The sequence below is a fragment of the Anopheles arabiensis genome, chromosome X, assembly GCF_016920715.1.
Source record: "Anopheles arabiensis isolate DONGOLA chromosome X, AaraD3, whole genome shotgun sequence".
Taxonomy (NCBI): Eukaryota; Metazoa; Arthropoda; class Insecta; order Diptera; family Culicidae; genus Anopheles; species Anopheles arabiensis.
Genome location: NC_053519.1, coordinates 5216787 through 5234819, shown reverse-complemented (window position 1 = coordinate 5234819; position 18033 = coordinate 5216787). Strand labels below are relative to the sequence as shown.

Genomic DNA, 18033 nt, shown 5'->3' with positions numbered 1-18033 from the left:
ATTTCTCAATATTCAAATAGTGCCGCAAACGGGCCACAAAGTAATGAAACTTAATCCCAAAACGCAACAATTTTTTTTTTCTGTAAATAGTGAAAGGTAATATTTTATTATTCGTTTATATTACTATTTGTTTCCAACGCGCCCACACACACACACAACGTTGTGTAGCGGCGTGTATGATGCTGGGCACGTGTGGTTGTTGTTTTATGCATTTTTTCGATTGAAACGTTATAAATCTTACATTTTGTGCGGCGGGTGCGCCTTTGCAACGTCGTGCTGAAACGCTACATTTGACACACAAACACACACAGACACGTGTGGGATGAATTAGGGGGCTGCTGTTTCTAAAAAAAAAAAAAAAATACAAAAAGACACACAAACAAACAAAAAAACGTTGCTCGCGCTGGAAGCATTGTTGGAATGTTTTAAATTTGAATGTTACTATAATACGCGCGATTTTTTTTAATTGCTAAATGGAAGAAAAGAGTGGGTGGCAAGAGGGAGGGTATGGGGGGGGGGATATATGAACAAGAAAATGTATTGAGGGGGTATGAAATAGAACGGGGAAGGAAATTGGTTACCGCTGTTGCTAGCCGAATACTTATAATTAACATTTATTTAAAATTATTTTCCACCCCACGGGATTTGTTCTCGGGGTCGGCTCCCTTTCCCACCCTTCCCCCCTTGTGTTGGAGGAAGCTGCGGAAAGGAAGCGAAAGTTTAAACGCGTGTGTTTAAGTGTTAAAATTAAAAAAAAAAACGGAGCGTTTAACTAATGCTAATTACTATTAAATCGAGGCGTTTTTTTCACCCTTCATTCTTCCACTTTCGAACACTACTCTTCCGAACTTTCCGCCCCCCCAATACTCCCTTCTGTTGTCAGCCAGCCGCATTTTCGGTGCGGAGGTCGAGACGATGGCACCGAACCGAATCCGCTGGCGAGATTCGATCATCAATTCGGCCCTGTTCGGCCACTTTTTTTCGAGCGCTGCGCCCGCAGAACGCCCATCCCACAATCCCTTGTGAAGAAACCTCCGCGGCAAAGAGTTCACTGTTGCTTCATCCTCCCCCATTTGCCCACCCCCTTATTGTGGAGCTAAGGAAAATTTAAAAAAGGTAATACTATCCCTAACTTACTAGCGCATGTACTTAAGCTACGATTGTTAAAAGTAGTAAACGTAGGGAGTTAAGTGTACTAAGAGGCCGCCCATTAAGTGTTATTGTTCGACAGCTGGCAGCGCTCTGACCGGTTTAAGGTGTGTGTGTGTATTAGAATTAAAAAATAAAATAATTATTTAAAAAAAAACACCCCCGGCGCGCGCTTAGCGGAGATGGAAAAGAAGCGTCTGTCCTTCCCCATCTCCTGTGCGCGCTCTACGTGGGTGTCAAATTGGATACTTGCAACGGCTAAATAAAATCGTAAACATAACCTCAACGCGGTGCGCGTTGGACGGACAACGGACGCGCAGGTCTTTTGCCCCGTGTTTCCCACCACATAATACAATACACACACAGAGAGAGACACCGTCTGTGTACCGCCACACTATTGCTTTTTTAAGGTTAGCTCAATGCAGCAGCACAGTGCAGCACCGGATTAAAAGAAAAATAATAATACAGCAGCACTCCATCGAGAGCCGAGCTGCCGCGCTTCAATTTGTTTTTGATTTTGTTTTTTTTGCATTTCTAAGTTATCACATTCAGGCGGACACGACAAACAGGCGAAGCAAGAGAGCCAATCCTCTCGCCACCGACGGACGGCAAAAAAAAAAAAAACAATTGGTTTACAACCAACTGCGTGTTTTGGAGCGTTCTGTTCCCTCGAGTGTCTCGAGCACTATATTCCAACAGGATTGTTTCCAACAGGCACTATATTCCAACAGGTTTGTTTCCAACAGGCACTATATGCCAACAGGTCTCCCGGGAGGCAAGTGTCTGGGCCGTGGGCTATTACCGGCGGACCGGCATCTGGAAGCGGGCAAGGTACGTCTCGCAGTCGCTGCAGTAGATGGCGGGCAGGATGCAGTGCTTCTTCCGGCAGAGATTGCACTGGACCGCCTTGGCGGACGGTTTGACGATCGCGCTCCCGTTCCCGTACGTCGTCGCGATCGGGACGACGCGCGTCGGCAAACCGACGACATTCTGCTGCTGCTGCTGCTGTTGTGCGTCCTGTAGCTGTAGTTGATAGTGCTGCTGCTGCTGCTGCTGCTGCTGCTGCTGCTGCTGCGGCTGACATCCGTTGGCAGACGGGGAAGGTGACACGTTCGTACCGGGCGACCCGTCCGGACCGCCTCCCTTCGTGCCCGGCTCGAAGCTCACCTTCTTCTGGACCGGTTTCGGCTGCTGCTGCTGCTGCTGTGCGACACTACTGCCGAGACCTAGAAGCTGCTGCTGCTGCTGCTGTTGGGTCATGAGCCCCATCGAGGGCTGCTCGTGGTAGAGGTTGTCGTACCCGAGCGGCAGTGGGACGCGCTGGTAGGGTGAGCTGGACTGCTGCTGCGTGTAGGGCATAGTGGTGACTCCACCATTGTAGCCGGCAGCGCTGGTGAGCTGCTGCTGGAGTTGGTGCTGCTGTTGTTGGGGCGTGTTCGTCGTCGTCGGCTGCTGCTGGTAGGCGTTGAGCGGTTTCGGCGGCTTCTGGTAGACGTTGGGCAGGGTGTGGCCGTTCGGGGGAGTGGGCCGCATGGTCGCTGGCGTCACACCGCCCAGCTGCTGGTGCTGCAGCAGCGTGACAATGTTCTGACGCAGCAGCGTGTTGGAGGCCGGGCTCGAGTTGGTGGTGATGGTGGTCGGCGACGCCGACACGGTCTGGTAGCCACCGAGTGGTGGTCCACTCCCAGCGCCCCCGTCTCCCAGCAGATGCGGCACGGTCATGTACGGTGAGGTTAGCTGGGAGGAGGAGGAGCTGTTGCGCCCGTCAAAGCTGAGCTCGCTGCCCGTGTCGCTGCCGTAGAGTCGTTGTTGTTGCTGCTGCTGTTGAAGCTGCAGCGACATGTTGGGCGGCACGCCGTACAGCGAGGGCGTCGCCTTGGTCGTCGGCATAGCCGCACTGAACTGATGCGTCTTGAAGATGGTGGCGTTCGCTGGGATGGAGGAGTACTGCTGCTGCTGCTGCTGCTGCTGCTGCTGCTGCTTGTAGCTCTCCAGCTCGGGGCTGCTGTTGTTCACCGCACCGTAGTACTGCTGCTGCTGCTGCTGCAGCTGGCGCTGTATCTCCAGGTTCTGCTTGTGCATGTCGGCCGCCAGCGAGTAGACTGGGGCGCCGGGCGGCGTCGGCTGCTGCTTGAGCTGCTGGGTCGGCGACGGTGCCTTGATCGGGTGGTACGTAATGCTGGTGGACAGTGTCGGCAGCCGTTCCGGCAGACCCGCGGCAGCCGCAACCGACTCGCCACCATTGCCCGCGGGCAGCAGTACGCCCGGCGTGACGTCAGCATCGGTACAGCCGCCGACGGCCGCTGCTGTTGCTGCTGCGGTGGGGCCGCCACCAGCTCCGCCGGCTGTCCGCAGCACCCGCTCCAGGATTGGGTTCGGGATGAACCCGTCATCCTCGTCCTCGTCGGCCGTCGCCACCAGTATGACCTGGTCGCAGAACGACACGCTCTTCTTCTTGGTCCGGCCGGCCGCCGGCAGTACGTCCGACTTGCTGGCCGCCGCTGCTGCGGCTGCTGCTGCAGCCGCCGCCCCATTGTTGAGCGTCTGCTGGACGACCTGGTTCAGCATCTCCACCTCGCGGATCTCCTCCTGTATCTGGCTCTGGGCGATGTCGTACCGGGGCTTGGGCAGCTGCATCCGGTACACCATGCCGATGTCGCGCGGGCAGTCGATCACATCCTCCCCGCTGCCGGTGGAGAAGTCTGCACTGGGCACGGTGTCCGGCGCGTCCGTTGCGGCTGGCTGCGGTGGTGGCGGCGGTGGCGGTGTCGAGCGAGCGTTCGCTTTCTGCTGCTGGTCGGCGAGCAGCAGCCCGCTCATGCCGGTGCGTACGTTCGGCGGGTGCGTTGCTGACTGCGACTGTAGCTGCTGCCCGACGGAGAGCTTGATCTGCTCGAAGCGTGAGGCAAGGTCGCGCACGCTGCGCTGGTCTCCGCCGGTCGCTGGAGGGCCGGCCGGGAGCTTCGACCCTTGCTGCTGCTGCTGAGGTTGATATTGCTGCTGAGCGGGCGACACCTCCCGGCACTGTTGCTGCTGCTTCAGTGCGAGCTGCTTCAGCTGCAGCTCCTTCAGCCAGATCTCCGAGCGCGTGGTTTCGTTCAGTATCTCGCTAGTGCTGATCGGGTTGTTCAGGTTGAGCTGCTCTTGGTGTTGCTGGTATTGCTGCTGCTGCTGCTGCTGCTGCTGCTGCTGCTGCTGCTGCTGTTGTAGTTGCTGCTGGAGCTGCTTCGCCTGCAGCTGCGCCAGTATGCTGGTCGTGTTCTGTATGCCCGTCTGCCCGGAGCTGTGCGACATCATCATCATCATCATCGGCGGCTTGCCCTGCCCACCGGTCGTCTGCAGGCTCTGGATCTCGCTCAGCTGCTCGTGCAGCGGCTCGAAGTCGATTGCGGGCGGCGGTGGCGGGAAGTCCTCGCTTGCCTGCCGCGAATGGCACGTCGTCGACGGTGGGCTCGGGTACGGTGGCAGCTCCAACTGCTGCTGCGGTACCTGCTGCTGCTGGTAGCGGACGATCGAGTCGACCTCCTCCGTGGGCGGCGGTGGCGGCAGGTCCTGCGGCTTCGCCGGCGACTGCTCCTGGTGCACGACCGCACAGGTGGTGATGATGGTTTGGCACGAGTCCTCGCTCATGCTCGTGTTCGAGCTCATCGTGGAGAGGTTCGAGACGTTCGCCTCGTGGAAGGGCTTGATGCCGGACGGTGGATGGGCGGCCGCTGCCGCCTCCGTGACGTACTCGAGGTGCCGCAGGTTGACCCCGTTCAGCGGCAGCTTCTGCATCTGCAGCATCGAGGGCGAGGAGGAGGCGGAGGAGGAGGAACCGTACGGAGCTCCGTTCGGTTGATGCTGCTGCTGCTGCTGGTGCTGCTGCTGCTGGTGCTGCGACGCCCCTGCCGTACCACTCGAGACGGCGCTCAGGGCCGACCCGATGCGTACGGGCGGTGGCGGCGGCACCTTCGGCACGGACAGCGACCGCCCGCTGCCGTGGAAGCTCTTGCGCATCAGCTTGCTGCGCTCCAGGTTCGGGTTCGTGTTCGAGATCGGATGGTAGTCGAAGTGGCCCTCGGACAGGTAGCCACTGTTCGCGTTGTCCTTCGCGCTCACGCTCAGCCCGACCGCACTGTCGTCGAGCGAGGCGCCGTGCAGCGCCCCACCGGCCGGCCCGCCCGCCCCGCCCCGCCCTTCCCCTCCAGCAGGTCGGCGCCCTTGCCGGCCGGGTCGCAGCCGGGCCCGCCCGACCCGACCGCCTCGGTGAGGTCCGGCATCGACCGGTTCTTGCGCCGGATCAGCCCGCCCATCAGCAGCTTCCGCCGGATCTTGTGCTGCTTCTTGCCCGACTTGGCCTCCTTCTCCTTCCGCTCGTTCGCGTCCTTCTCCTCCTTGTGCTTGCGCAGCGTGTCCTTCGCGTTCACCAGCCCCGGGTCGGCGAGCGCCTTATTGCGGTCCTCGCTGCGGCTGCGCTTCTCCCGCCCCTCCTTGCCGTCCTTGTCGGAGGAGGTGACGCGCGCAAACAGGCTGCGGCTTTCCCGCTCGCTGCCGCCCCCCGCCGCCGCCTTCAGATCGACGGCCGGTTCCGGCTCGACGTGCTCCGCCTCGATCAGCTTCAGCGTCACCTTTTTCTTCGGCAGCGTGGCGTAGATTTCGATGCTTTTCGAGGGCGACGCGCTGGCAGTGTTGCTGGTGCTGGTGCCGGCGCCCGCCGTCGTACCGGCCGTCGTCGAGCCGGCCAGCGCATGGTGATGTGGGTGGTGGTGGCCGCCCGCCGCCAGCAGCTTTTCCTTGCTGTTTTGCCGCCGGTGCTGGAGCGCTCCGCCGCTCGTCAGCACGTGGTACTGCTGCTGCTGTTGCTGCTGCTGCATCGTTTGATGGTGCAGGTGGAGCTGCTGCTGCTGCTGCTGCTGCTGCTGCTGCAACTGTTGCTGCAGCTGCTGCTCCTTGATCATCTCCCCGCCCTTCTCGATCAGGATGCGCCGGTTGAGCGAGCGGGCCCGCATCACGCACGTGTTGTGCTTCATGCGCGCGAACGTCATCGTGTGCGGGTTGCTGTAGGGGGCGTCCATCGCCGCCCGCGCCTTGCTGGCGGCCGCGTGGCACAGCACCAGCGCCGTCTCGAGATCGTGCGCGTCCTCGAGCAGGCGCGACTTCTCCAGCAGCTGGTCCGCCTCCATGCACAGCTTCTCGCAGTCGCCGGACAGCACGACCGAGTCCGGTATCTTCACCGCCGCACCGGCCGCGGACAGCAGCAGCCCGGCGGCACTGGGACCGGTGCCGCCGCCCCCGCTCGGCTGGTGCTTCGACGGGAAGGAGTCGGTCGACGAGAGGGAGTAGGAGTCGTAGCCGGCGTCGTAGAACTGGGCGGCACCGTGCGTGCCGAGCCCGACGGTGCTGGTGGTCGAGTTGTTGGCACGGGTTGGGCTGGCCGGGACGCTGCCCCCGACCTGGCGCTTGCCGACCAGGTACAGGTACGGATTGTCCAGCGTGGTGGAGGACGAGGAGGAGGCCGAGTTGCGGTCGCCGCTCCAGTTGCCCGAATCGCGCCGCCGCGGCTGATTCAGATGGTCCGGCATGGAGAGGCCGTCGGGCGAGGAGGCCGTACCGCTGGAGGAGGAAGGTGACACGTTCGGCATTCCCACCGAGTTTGGCGGGACGCCATTGTACCCCAACTGTTGCTGCTGCTGCTGCTGCTTGGTGGGACCGTTTGCCAACACTCGCAACTGTTGCTGCTGCTGCTGCTGCTGCTGAAGGTCGTGGGCCGATGGGAAGATTTTGTCCTGTATCACGGACAGGTTCTGGTACTGCGCGTTCAGCACGTTCTGCACCGCCTTCCGGCTGATGTAGTGCTCCTTCCCTTCGCCGTCCTCGCCGGCCGCCGCGTTGCCCGGGCCGCCGCTCGTGCTGCTGCCGTTCGCCGACGCGAATATTTTGCTCTGTATGACGGTCAGATTCTGGTAGTCGCAGATCGGCAGGGCCCGGTTCGGGGTGGGTGTGATGGCACGCCGGACATTCGAGCCCATCGACGCTTTCTCCGGGCTCGGCGTAACGGCCCTGCGATGCTGGGCGAGGGTCGTCAGCTCCTGCTGATGTTGCTGCAGCTGCTGCTGGAGCTGCTGCTGCTGCTGCTGCTGCTGCTGCTGCAGTTGCTGGGGCTGGGGCAGTGCGTACAGCAGCAGCAGCGGTTGGTAGCGACCCCGGGAACACTTCTCGACGACGCCCTCCCAGCTCGGGCCGACCTCCTTCACGTTCGCGTCGTCAAAGTACACCCAGACGCGCAGCTTCGTGTGAAAGAAGAAGGTGGTGTAGTGCTTGCCGTAGTACGACACGACGCCCACCAGCTCGTGGTGGACGGTTTGGGCCCACCGGTGATCGGACACCTGCTGGAACACGTCGCACAGCCGCAGGGTGGTGCCGATCGCTTTCAGCACCGCGTGCACCTGGTCGGCGGGCGGCCGCTCCGAGTCCCACACGACACCGATCGACACGACGTCCGGCCGGTTTAGCAGCGCCCGCCGGATGCCGATCTTGGCGCCGCACGCACTCTGCAACGAGAACGGGAAGACATGAGCATGAGCAAAACGAGGGTGTTAGGGTGTGATATATGCAGCTTTGCCGCGTGGGTGCCACCACACTAAACCGTGCTCTAGTGTGTTTTTTTTTTTTTACATGCACATCGACGTGTTTCTAGTGCGATTCTCATAAAGTACAACGAGTTGGCGGTTGTTTGGACAAACTGTAATTGCTCTACCTGTCAAGAATCGTTTCATGCGTCGGCTAGTTATGCGCTTAATGAATAGCAATACGGCTCGGCATAAACCTCTAAGCTTTTGAACTGCGTAGGCATAGCGATCGCCCTGCAGTGGTGTGGTAAGCGCCAAGTCTGTTATACAACTGGTTGTGTGTTCTAATCCCAGCCAAAAACCGAAGTAGAACATTTTAACCATTAACCAAGTTTACCGAAATGTTGTTATTCAATTTTCAATGTACTAGTTAATTTGGCCCGGTTGCAGGTTTCGCAACAGAACTTAAGACGTGTATACTGACTGCAGGGCATATTTAAATGTTTTCATGCAAACATGTAGATAAGCATTCCTGCTCTCTTTTGATGTCTTTTTACTGATACTTTTTATGACCGTGTTGCTATCTTGGTACAGGTTTCCATCCAATTCTTATCCCGGTTTATAGCCCTTCCACAGTTTTGTCTTATTTACTTATTTAAATGTTTTATTTACAAATGTTAGTGTTTCCATTACATTAGCAATCGTGGCCCACTTTCTTTTCCAATATGTTTGACTATCGGCTGGACTTGTAGTACAGTCGTCAACTCGTACGACTTAACAACATGCCCATCGTGGTTTCAAGTTCCAATATGACTGACTATTATCCTGCTATAGGCTATCAGAAAGTCACTAAAAACCAAGCCCCGATGTGGCGCAGGCAGGCCTTGGCCGACAACGGTTGTTGTGGTAAAGAAGAAGATGTTTGACTGTTCCGCTATCATTGACCATTTTTACAACCATATAGGACATACGAAAATTTAATTTAGTCATGCTGAACTTATGGAATAGTCATGCTGAACTTCTATTAAATGTCATGACATGTTCATATGACATATGGGTCATCCATCCACAGGGCTCACTGTCACGGCTTATTATTGACCCGTGCCCTATCTTCTGCATGACTTTTTGTGTACCAAGCAGCCATGGATATCCAGGAGTGCTAAATGCAAATAAAATCAATTAAACTAACTTCATTCAACTTTGTTGCTTCATTATGTGCTCATATAAAAAAAAACCCATGGCCCAGGAATGTCCTTATTCTGTGTATATTATTATTGTATATTATTCCGTGGGAAATATAAACCCGTTATATGCATGTTTTAAAGTTGTTCACTTAGTCCTAGTTATGCAGCTCAGATGGTTTCACTATTTTGCATGGTACCCAGCATTTTTGGGTTAATGTACAATGAAAAATTACAATTGTTAATCCTTTCAAGCAAGCATTTGACTGCATTTGAATGACGGTACAGGAAGCAAGTACATGATAGTTCGAAGCAAGTCTTTTTATTGAAACGTTTTGAACTACACAATAAAACACTGCTACGCATGATAAAACGGATGGAGCGAGGTAGAATCTCTACCACAGAATTATTTAGAATCATTGGGAATAATTTGATAATTATTGATACACTTTCAACATGTGTGTAGAAGAAAACAATGATGTCTTTTGATTTGAATGCCTCAATGATTTAATCACTCTACCATTGCTTGTTGCCTCGGAGAATGGAAACACCGCAAAGAAATAAAAATCATCCAAGCACCCATAGTTGGTTAGCAAAACCGTTCTATAGTGAGTAACTTTTTCGTACAGGAAGATCCTATAGTGAGCAATCGTGTCACCTATGAGCGTAACGTGAGCGTAACGTGAGCGTCACCTCTTACTTCGTTTTGTATAGGGAGATAAACATATATACACACACACGCATGTTCAATGGTGTAAAAAAGATACATGAGTTAACTTTAACGAGCCTGTGACGAATTGGAGTTTGTTGGCATTTTTGCAGACTGAAATGGTCTAGGCTTAGCATCTGAATGTAGTCTAGCATTGTTTCCAGTTATTTCCAGTACATTCAACACAAAAACGTCCGATTCTCAATCTGAAACTGACACTCCATCGCTAATTAGCGTTTAAAATTTAATAGTTATGTCTAAAAAATTTCCAAATAATATTCTAGAATCTGTACAATACAACAATAACCATTTTAGGGCAATTCACTATAGGTTGCTTTATAGTTTTGTGCTTCTGCAAAACCCTTGGTACGATTACGTCATTACATATAGAAGCGGGACCAGCTAACTAAAAAGTCTCTGAGGTTAAAAGCAGCAAAGTTCCGTCCGAGATATGAACACACCCATGCGCATGATAGGCATTTGGTGAAGTCATGCCTTTGACAGCTGTACCACGGGACGGTCTGATCGATCGCCTCATTAAAAAGCGTACACATTCGATCTTTGCTACCGCAACAATTAAACCTTCATATCGCACTGTGGGCATTGCGAGCAACCTTCAACCGTGTCTGCAAAGCAAACTCTTTCTTACTCTAAAAAGAATGATCTCTAGAGTTGGGCTTTTTGTATTACAAAAAAAGAAAAAAACATCGCTACAGCTTCGCTGGATGGTGGCAGAAAAAAAACCCGCTGTACCCAGTGACACACAGTACACAAAGCCACCGCGTCTCTCTCTCTCTCTCTCTTATGCGTCGGATCGCAACACAGATCGACGCACATAAATCAATAATTGCAATTCCAATACGGCTTGTAAAGACCTTCATCGAAGAGAAAAGTTAAAAGCAAAGATATTTGTGTGTGTGTGTTTTTTTTTTTTCATACAACAAATACCGCACCGTGTGGTACCGCAGGTCTCGTCTGGCAGCGCAAACAAAGCCCTCCGCCAGCAGCAATGTGTGCGCACACAGCAATTGCGTGCACTTTCCGGTGGCTCTAATGCAGGCGCGGGCACCTAATGCGCGCCACCTGGTGTGGACACGACGATCTGGTTAACCTTGGACCGCGGGGGGGGGGGAAGCACTAGAGTTCTTTCGCGCTCTCTCGCGCTTACTCGATCAAAACCGTTCATTGAGCGAAGTGGTTGGAGTGGCCAACTCTGCCCTTCTCTGTGGAGTGTGCGCTAGCTTGCAGGATTAATTGTTATGATTTACGAGGTAGACACTCACATAGAAACACGCGTAGATATAATGTGCGCTAGAGCAGCAGGGAGAAGGTACCGAAGGGATGCAAACAAGCGAAAGAGGCAAGCAGTACAATTGTGCTTGGATTTGCATATCGGCCGACATTATGGCCATGTTGCGCGATCATTTGCAGCCTAAACAATGGTGATCTGACTCTACCGGAATGCTGCGGAGAGCGGGAAAATCTGGGTTCTAACTTCTGGGGGAGTAGGGGGGGGGGGGAATCTGTCTTGTTATGCGCGGCGACATTGACACACGCGTACTGGCGCCTGCCATCAAACAAAGAACCGCACACGCGTGAAGTTGCTGTTGCTGGTGCGCCAGCAAAGCTATCGAATGTTCATGGCCGTGATCGGCTCAGTAGCAGCTTCTGGCTTTCCTTCGCCTGCGCGAATTATCTCCATTACTCACACCACACTCGTGACACACCTACCGCGTGCTGTACACGGATTTTTGCTACTTTCTGTTCGGTACGAACCGCGTGCGTGCGATCGTTCGGCATCCTCACCGTTCCTTTCGGATGCCAATGTTCAATGCTTCAGAAGATTGCTTTTGAAGAAGCACTTAAAAAAAAAAAAATGGCAGTGGTGGGGACAAGGTTTTGAAGAACCGGAGGGGCAAGAGAGCGAGAAGTGACCTTTCATTTCTCTTTACATTATTGCTGACATTGAAAGCGGAGACATAACAACATTGCACAAAGAGACAGCAGCAGCCCCCACACGTATATAAGCGCGCGCGCGGGCGCTACAGAGCATTAGCAGTGCACATTATTTTCTACAAATGAAAACACCAAACGACTGTCTCCTCCCCGCGTCGTGCGGCGGTGGCCTCGTCGTCGCTACACATTACTCATTTTTTTTTCCTGCAGACATATCTCTATCTCTTACCTGCGCACAAGCTGCAGTAGGAGACTGCTCTGTTCTTATATGATTTTTACAGTCATTTAAATTGCACCCAAGCGTAGGTTAGTTTGTACACTTAAAAGCTAATTTGAAGTAATTTTTATCTTTTTAGAAACCGTTTAACACTCCTACGTGGCTCTCTTTTTGTAGCCAAACGGATGGAAAAAGTTTTCTAGATAGTTTTTTTTACGGCGCGCGCGCGCGCTCCAAATCGAGAAACGCACCCGCGACGACGCGTGCTGTTGTAATGCGCGGGCGGGCGCATTTACCGATTACGCCGCCGAGTGAGCCACTGCTACGGGGCGCTCGGAGCGCAATAAAAAGCCAACCTTGCCATGATTAAGCAGACTTATTTCTGCATGCAGCAACGGAAGCATATAACCCGAACTTACCGGACAGTCGCGTATGTCACCCATGTTGCCCGCGTTCCGCAGCAGCTGGCCGAAGGTGATGTTTTGCTGGTGCTGAATCGACAGCGAGTTCTGGGACGTGAGTGCCGACGCCGACACGTAGTGTACCATCTGCAATAAAAAAAAAAAAACAAACGTGGAGTGGAAGGGTAAGAAAGAAGAAAAAACACACACACACACACGCGTGGGGCATTAACGATTGGATTCTGAATAGAAGGCAAAAGAGAAGGCCCGCGATAATGACATTGTAAGGCAATATATTTTTAACTTTGCTTCGGCATGAGTGGTTTACAGCGCGCCTGATGAAGGTGGAGAAACGCTGGTGTTCTTCTGCTTCAAATCAGCACACACAAAATTACCATCCCCGGTCTAGTTTCGTATTCAGAACGCTTCTTCACGGTCGTAAACGCTCGAAGAAACGGACGGAGCGCCGCGGATTAGGCCGCGGCAACGGATGGTGGTGTGGCGGCTGGATTTCGCATTAGTTGCATTAATTAAAAACGAGTTCACCGGTGGTGCGATTCCCGTTAGCAAATCGTGCCAGGCAGGGGGGAGGGGGGGGGAGGGTGTAAAATAGTTTCAAACGGCTTCAAAAGTTATGCTGCGCGCGCGCGCGCGCGCGCTCGGTTCTAAACTGGTCTGTTTTATCGCTTCCCGCCGGCAAACCTGTCGGCCGGCGCGGATGGGGAGGAGGGAGTAAGAAGCGGAAGGGGAAGGGGCATGGAAAGAAATCAGAGAAGTTTTTCCAGCCCCAAACCCACCCCTTCGCGCTGCGATGCGCAGGGTACGGGGAAGATAGTTTATGAGAATTCTGTTCGCAATTCAAAATTCTTCCATTCGGCGGTTGGTGGTGTCTCGGGTGTGTGTTTTAATGTATGCACCCCGCCCGGAGGGCGGTTTTATGTGCGGACCAGTGTTTTGTGTATGTGAATGTGTGTGTGTGTGTAGAGTTTATAGGCAAAAAATGGGCTTTTGTTTTATTGCTTTATGAATTATTGATGTGCTGATTGAGTGTGGCAGCGGAATGCGATGAGATCCTGTAGAACACCCAATGCCGGTGGTAAAAGTGTTCCTGCTCGCACGTTTTGTTTGTTTTTCTGTTCCCTGATTGAGCCGTAAACATATAGTTTTGGATTTGTTTTTTCTTTACAACCACCAGTAAATGTTACAAAGCCCAAGAAATGAAAATAGAAAACGATTGTCGGGCCGTTTAAAACATAATCCGAATTTTGTGATTTCAACAGATTCAGCCAATAGGAATCGTATGGCGTGTGTCAGTTAAAAACACGATTGTAGTTTTCTTATAAGAAAATTTTGAAACGAGTCAGAAAATTGAACAAAAAGCTACTTTAAACCGTTCTGTGCCTGTTATATAAAATTAACTGCAAAAAAACGCTTCCATAACACATGTTTTGCAAAACCATGCGGTCAGGGAGGGGGATAGAATTTCACTGCAACGGGCGTGATTCGTTGTGTGCTAAAAACAACCCTGCCGCACGTTGGTGCGTTTTACTTTTAAAACCGCTAACGCAGCGAAAAGCCCCGACACACACATGCCGGCCGGGAACGAGGCAAATTGCAGCAACAAAATTCACAACAACAGCACACACACACACACGTACCTGCGTGAAGGGTAGCTTTTCCGAGTTGGCACCGCACTCGCACACGCTCTGCTCGACGACGCGCATCGCGAACCGCTGGTGGGCGACGCACTGGGCCGCCTCGCAGCTATCGCTGTCGACCGGGGACAGATGCTGGTGTACCCGGTGCAGCAGCAGCTCGAAGCATTCCGCCGCATCGCCCAGACAGCCGAGGGGGAACCGGCGGCCGGCGAGCGGTCCGCTCGCCAGCGCACGGCGCAGCGGTTCCGGGCATAGGGCCGGTTCCGAGCTGGTCTGCAGCTGGGAGAACAATTCCTGGGAGGCAAAAAAGGGGAAGAGAAAAGAACAAAAAGAAGGAGAATTAATTTTAGTGCACGAGGCTACAGCACCACCTAACCCAAAGTCAATTTGTTTCGTTTTGTGCCAAAAATTAAGACGAAATTATAAAAGCAAGCAAAAACCGCAACCGCACCAAAATGGCGGGGAAAACAGCGGTTCAGTCTACAGTGTGTCACAGCTGAAACTCACAACGACCGCATCGATGCAGGAGAGATACTCGTAGCGCTGCTGTTGCTGCAGCTGATGCAGCTCGTTCTCCAGCTTGACGCGCTGCAGCAGCTCCTGATGGTACTGGATCGCCTGTTGTTGCTGCTGCTGCTGCTGCTGCTGCTGGTAGCTGCCCCAGCCACCCGGATGGCCATTAAACCGCCCCGGCTCATCATTGCCATCCCGCCGGTCGGGATGCTGCTGAGCGTCGCCGCTCAAGCAAACGGTGGCCGAGGGGCTCCGATGGTCCTTCGGTAACGTGGCACTGCTGCTGCTGCTGCTGCTGCTGTAGTGGACCGGCTGGGGCTGCTGTACGCTGGGGCTGCCCGTCGCTGCCTGCTGCGAACCGTGCGTAGAGGCGCGAGAGTCCGCCGCATCGTCAACCTTTTTGGCGGTCGCCGCCGGGACCGGATCCTTGCGCTTGTACCGGAACTTGATCATTGTCTGTAATGCTTCACTCTACTTTTCACTGCTTATACACACATTTACACGGCTAAAATGCAGACACACACACACACACAGAATGGAAGATAAGTAACGTGACTAATCGCCAAGGTGAGCACTTTAAAAAAAAGGACGGTCCAAATCGGTTGGGCTTTCACTCGTGTCCCTAAAGGTTTTTGTGGTCCCCTTGTCGGGGGTGCTTCGCCAACACACCTTATCCGTGTGCTCTTCTGTGTCCAGTGAAGGTTGCAATGCGAACGAAACGTGAGTCATGAATCAGCACCGGATCGGAAATTCCAGCCATAGCAGCCCGAAACGCCACCGACATTGCAAAATTCCGCACTAAAGGGAGGGGCAGGGGGTTCGTCGCTTACGCTCCCGACATGCGAGTTTTTCGTTTTTGCTTGCCACCATACAAGGACTTAAGCTACGCAATTTATTTTCTCTCGATGAATATTGAACCCGGCGAGCGGAGTAATATAAAAATCAGAAATTATCGCATTGCACTGCCATCTACGGAGGGTGGGGAAAAAGGGTACACACACTTCACGTGGCAATTATCTGCGTTTGCCGCGTAAGCACGCAACAAATAATAATAATGTTAATAAAAACCCGCTCCACCAAGGTGAAGATGCTTGCCGCTCATTACCACACATCCAGATCGGGCGTTTTGGATTATAAACGAATCCGGTGGGGCGAAAAAAAAAGATGCAAGACGCCCTTTCGGTGCCGCTGCTCCCAGGTTTACCGTGGTGCGCTTATCTCGGCTGGCAATCGGCTCTTTTAGTAGCCAGTGCTCGAGTAGAGAGCATGTTTTACCGGTCCTGGCATCTCTTCCCTCATTAGGGAAGGGTAGTGTGGAGCATTTATCGGCCTCCTCCCGCCCAGCGCCAGAAATCAATTAACAATTAACGCATTTTAAACCAAGTTTTGCTGTTCGTTAGTTAACACACACACACACACACCCGTTCGCTTGTGTGGCCTATCCCATTTCGAACGAGTTTCTGACGGTTGATTGCTGCTGGTCGATTGAGATGAGGGGGGTGGGGCGTCCATTTAAATGGCGTAGCATGCAAAAAAAAAAAATAACGCAAAAAATCTGCACGCCCCACTCGTCGTTGGTTGTTGGGTGAGCGCGCGGAGTGCGGCGGCGCTGCGGAGCTGTGAGCGCCGACGGTTTGAGCTGACGTTGTGGTTGATGGATGACGGTGAGCGAGCGAGCGAGCGAGCGATCGTGCTGCCACAGCTCGGAGCTACGGTGAAGGGGGCGCTGTTAAGCCAGACATTCATTTCAGCCTCCCGCACACACCTTCTTTTGGGGTGGCGCAAAAAGGGAAGGGGTGAAAACACCACGTATGACCCCAATTTCTGCGACCAACAACAGCACTGTACCTTCACATTTACACACACACACATACGTAGAGGGAAAAGGGTACCACCATACACACGTGCTCGCGAGATAAAGTCCTAATGCGCGCCCTCTATAATTGCATATCACAATCAGAAAAGAGGGGGACGGGAGTGTGAGTCACGGTGGGAAGCTGCGAGATGCTGCTGCTGCTGCTGCACCACCACATCCAACGTTCTGGGTCGTTGGTTGTTTGGATACACAGCTCTTTTTTTATCTTACGCTTATGTTTCCTTCCAAAACGGGGCACGCCACGGGACGTTTGTGTAAGGCAAACAAACTCAAACACACACACACACACATAGACGCAGAGAACTACAGACCTCTCCAAAGGTAGGCAGAAAAGCACCCTTTTTAAAACAACGTGTGCACAGGGAGAGGTAGCTCGAGACGGTTGTTGACGGTGCTGCCCTCTCGCCAAGCTCGCCAGCTCCGCGCGCAGGAGTGCTGCTCGCGGGGAGCTGATCTTTCTTCTTTCTGTTTGCTTCTCCGTTCCCGTTTTGCTCGGGTGTATGCGTGTGTGTGTTTTTTGTTGTTGCTCTGTTTATTCCTCTTTCTTTCCAGATTCCCCTTTTGCGGGCTTTACGCTTTTTTTTTTCCACACACAGCCAGCGCCATAAACAGCGTGTCACACACAGCTCATCCACATAGCAGGTGCTGTTGGCCCGGGCAAAGGTGTGAGGCCCGAGCACTCTCGAGCCACAACAAACGCGCACAGTGGAGGAGGAGTTTGGCCCTAAGAAACTGACTCACACCGCACAGATACACACACACACACACACACACACAGACACAAGACACAAGACACAAGAAAAGAGCTTGATTTTCTTCTCCTCTTCCCACAAACGACGGTCAGAAGCCCGACAAGACGTGCCTGGAAGGTCTCTCGTACACGAACGGGAGTCAGGGAAGCACTGCTCCGACTTCTCTTAAGTCATTCGTTAACCTTTTTAAGACCCGATTAAGACTGCTGATCACATTAGTCACAAGGGGTTTTGATTATTATTATTTTTTTGGTTGTGTTCACACTCAACACACACACTAAAATAATAAATTCTTTACTTTTTATCTTTATAACAGGACACGCTCAAACTAAACCGATTGCGCGCGTCCGCTCTTGAGCACACGCACAAGCGGGTTCGTCGCCTACCGTGCACTGAACTGCAGGTGCTGCGCAGCGCCTGCGAAATGCTTGGGGCACCGCAAATCCCCCCCTTTTCGGGGGTAAAGGCTGCAGTGTGCAACTCACTCCGGGCGGCCGGTTTGCCGCAAGCAACCAAACCAACAACAACAGAAAAACAAAAAAAAACGAAAAACAAAATACAGCCCGTGCACTGTGGCGGCGTGGTGGTCCGCTCGCACCTTGCCGTGCAGTGGAACTAAAAGCTCGCGCGGCTGCAAAATGTACTAAGTTCTCATCTTTCTGATTTACCGCAGCGCGCCCACCAATACACGGATGGTCTGCGATCGCTCACCACCACCACTGCTGCGGCGAATCGTACACGACACGATCGAGTGAGTGAGTGGCCCTCTGGAGACAATTCGAGCAGTTCGGCCCGAACAAGCCGAAGAGAGAGTGGCCCACCGATTCGATTCGAGTAGGGGAGTGACGCACCCGATCCTGCCCCGAAACCTGCAACCCCACTTGATCACGAACTTGTTGCTGATGGTGGGAAGAACGAGCGAGAGCGTAAGAGCGTAGGAGAAGGCTAGGAGAAGAGAGAGAGAGAGAAAGAGTGAGAGCGAGAAAGAGTGCTGATGGAGTGCTTTTCCAGTTCTTTTCGCAGCGCTATTCCGGTTTTGAGAGGTTGAGCGTGCACCCACCATCTTACAA

General features: G+C 53.4%; 1 protein-coding gene across 1 annotated transcript; it reads right to left on the bottom strand.

The window, feature by feature from the left end:
• Positions 1–590: 590 nt before the first annotated feature.
• Positions 591–17596, bottom strand: LOC120906066 (neurogenic protein mastermind). Its single transcript, XM_040317480.1, has 6 exons — positions 17350–17596; positions 14330–14840; positions 13823–14116; positions 12183–12311; positions 5381–7682; positions 591–5333 (listed from the first exon to the last, which is right to left on the bottom strand). Exons 2-6 carry the CDS (start codon positions 14786–14788, stop codon positions 1948–1950), a joined length of 6570 nt encoding a protein of 2189 aa, XP_040173414.1. The 5' UTR covers positions 14789–14840; positions 17350–17596; the 3' UTR covers positions 591–1947.
• Between the last annotated feature and the right edge of the window lie 437 nt (positions 17597–18033).

Excerpts from the sequence above, each read along its gene's own strand:
- LOC120906066 (XM_040317480.1), bottom strand. The coding sequence starts at position 14,788 with ATGATCAAGTTCCGGTACAAGCGCAAGGATCCGGTCCCGGCGGCGACC. Across the intron at positions 12,312-13,822 it reads AAAAGCTACCCTTCACGCAG|ATGGTACACTACGTGTCGGC; the intron begins GTACGTGTGTGT and ends TTTTTATTGCAG. Across the intron at positions 7,683-12,182 it reads GTGACATACGCGACTGTCCG|AGTGCGTGCGGCGCCAAGAT; the intron begins GTAAGTTCGGGT and ends TTCTCGTTGCAG.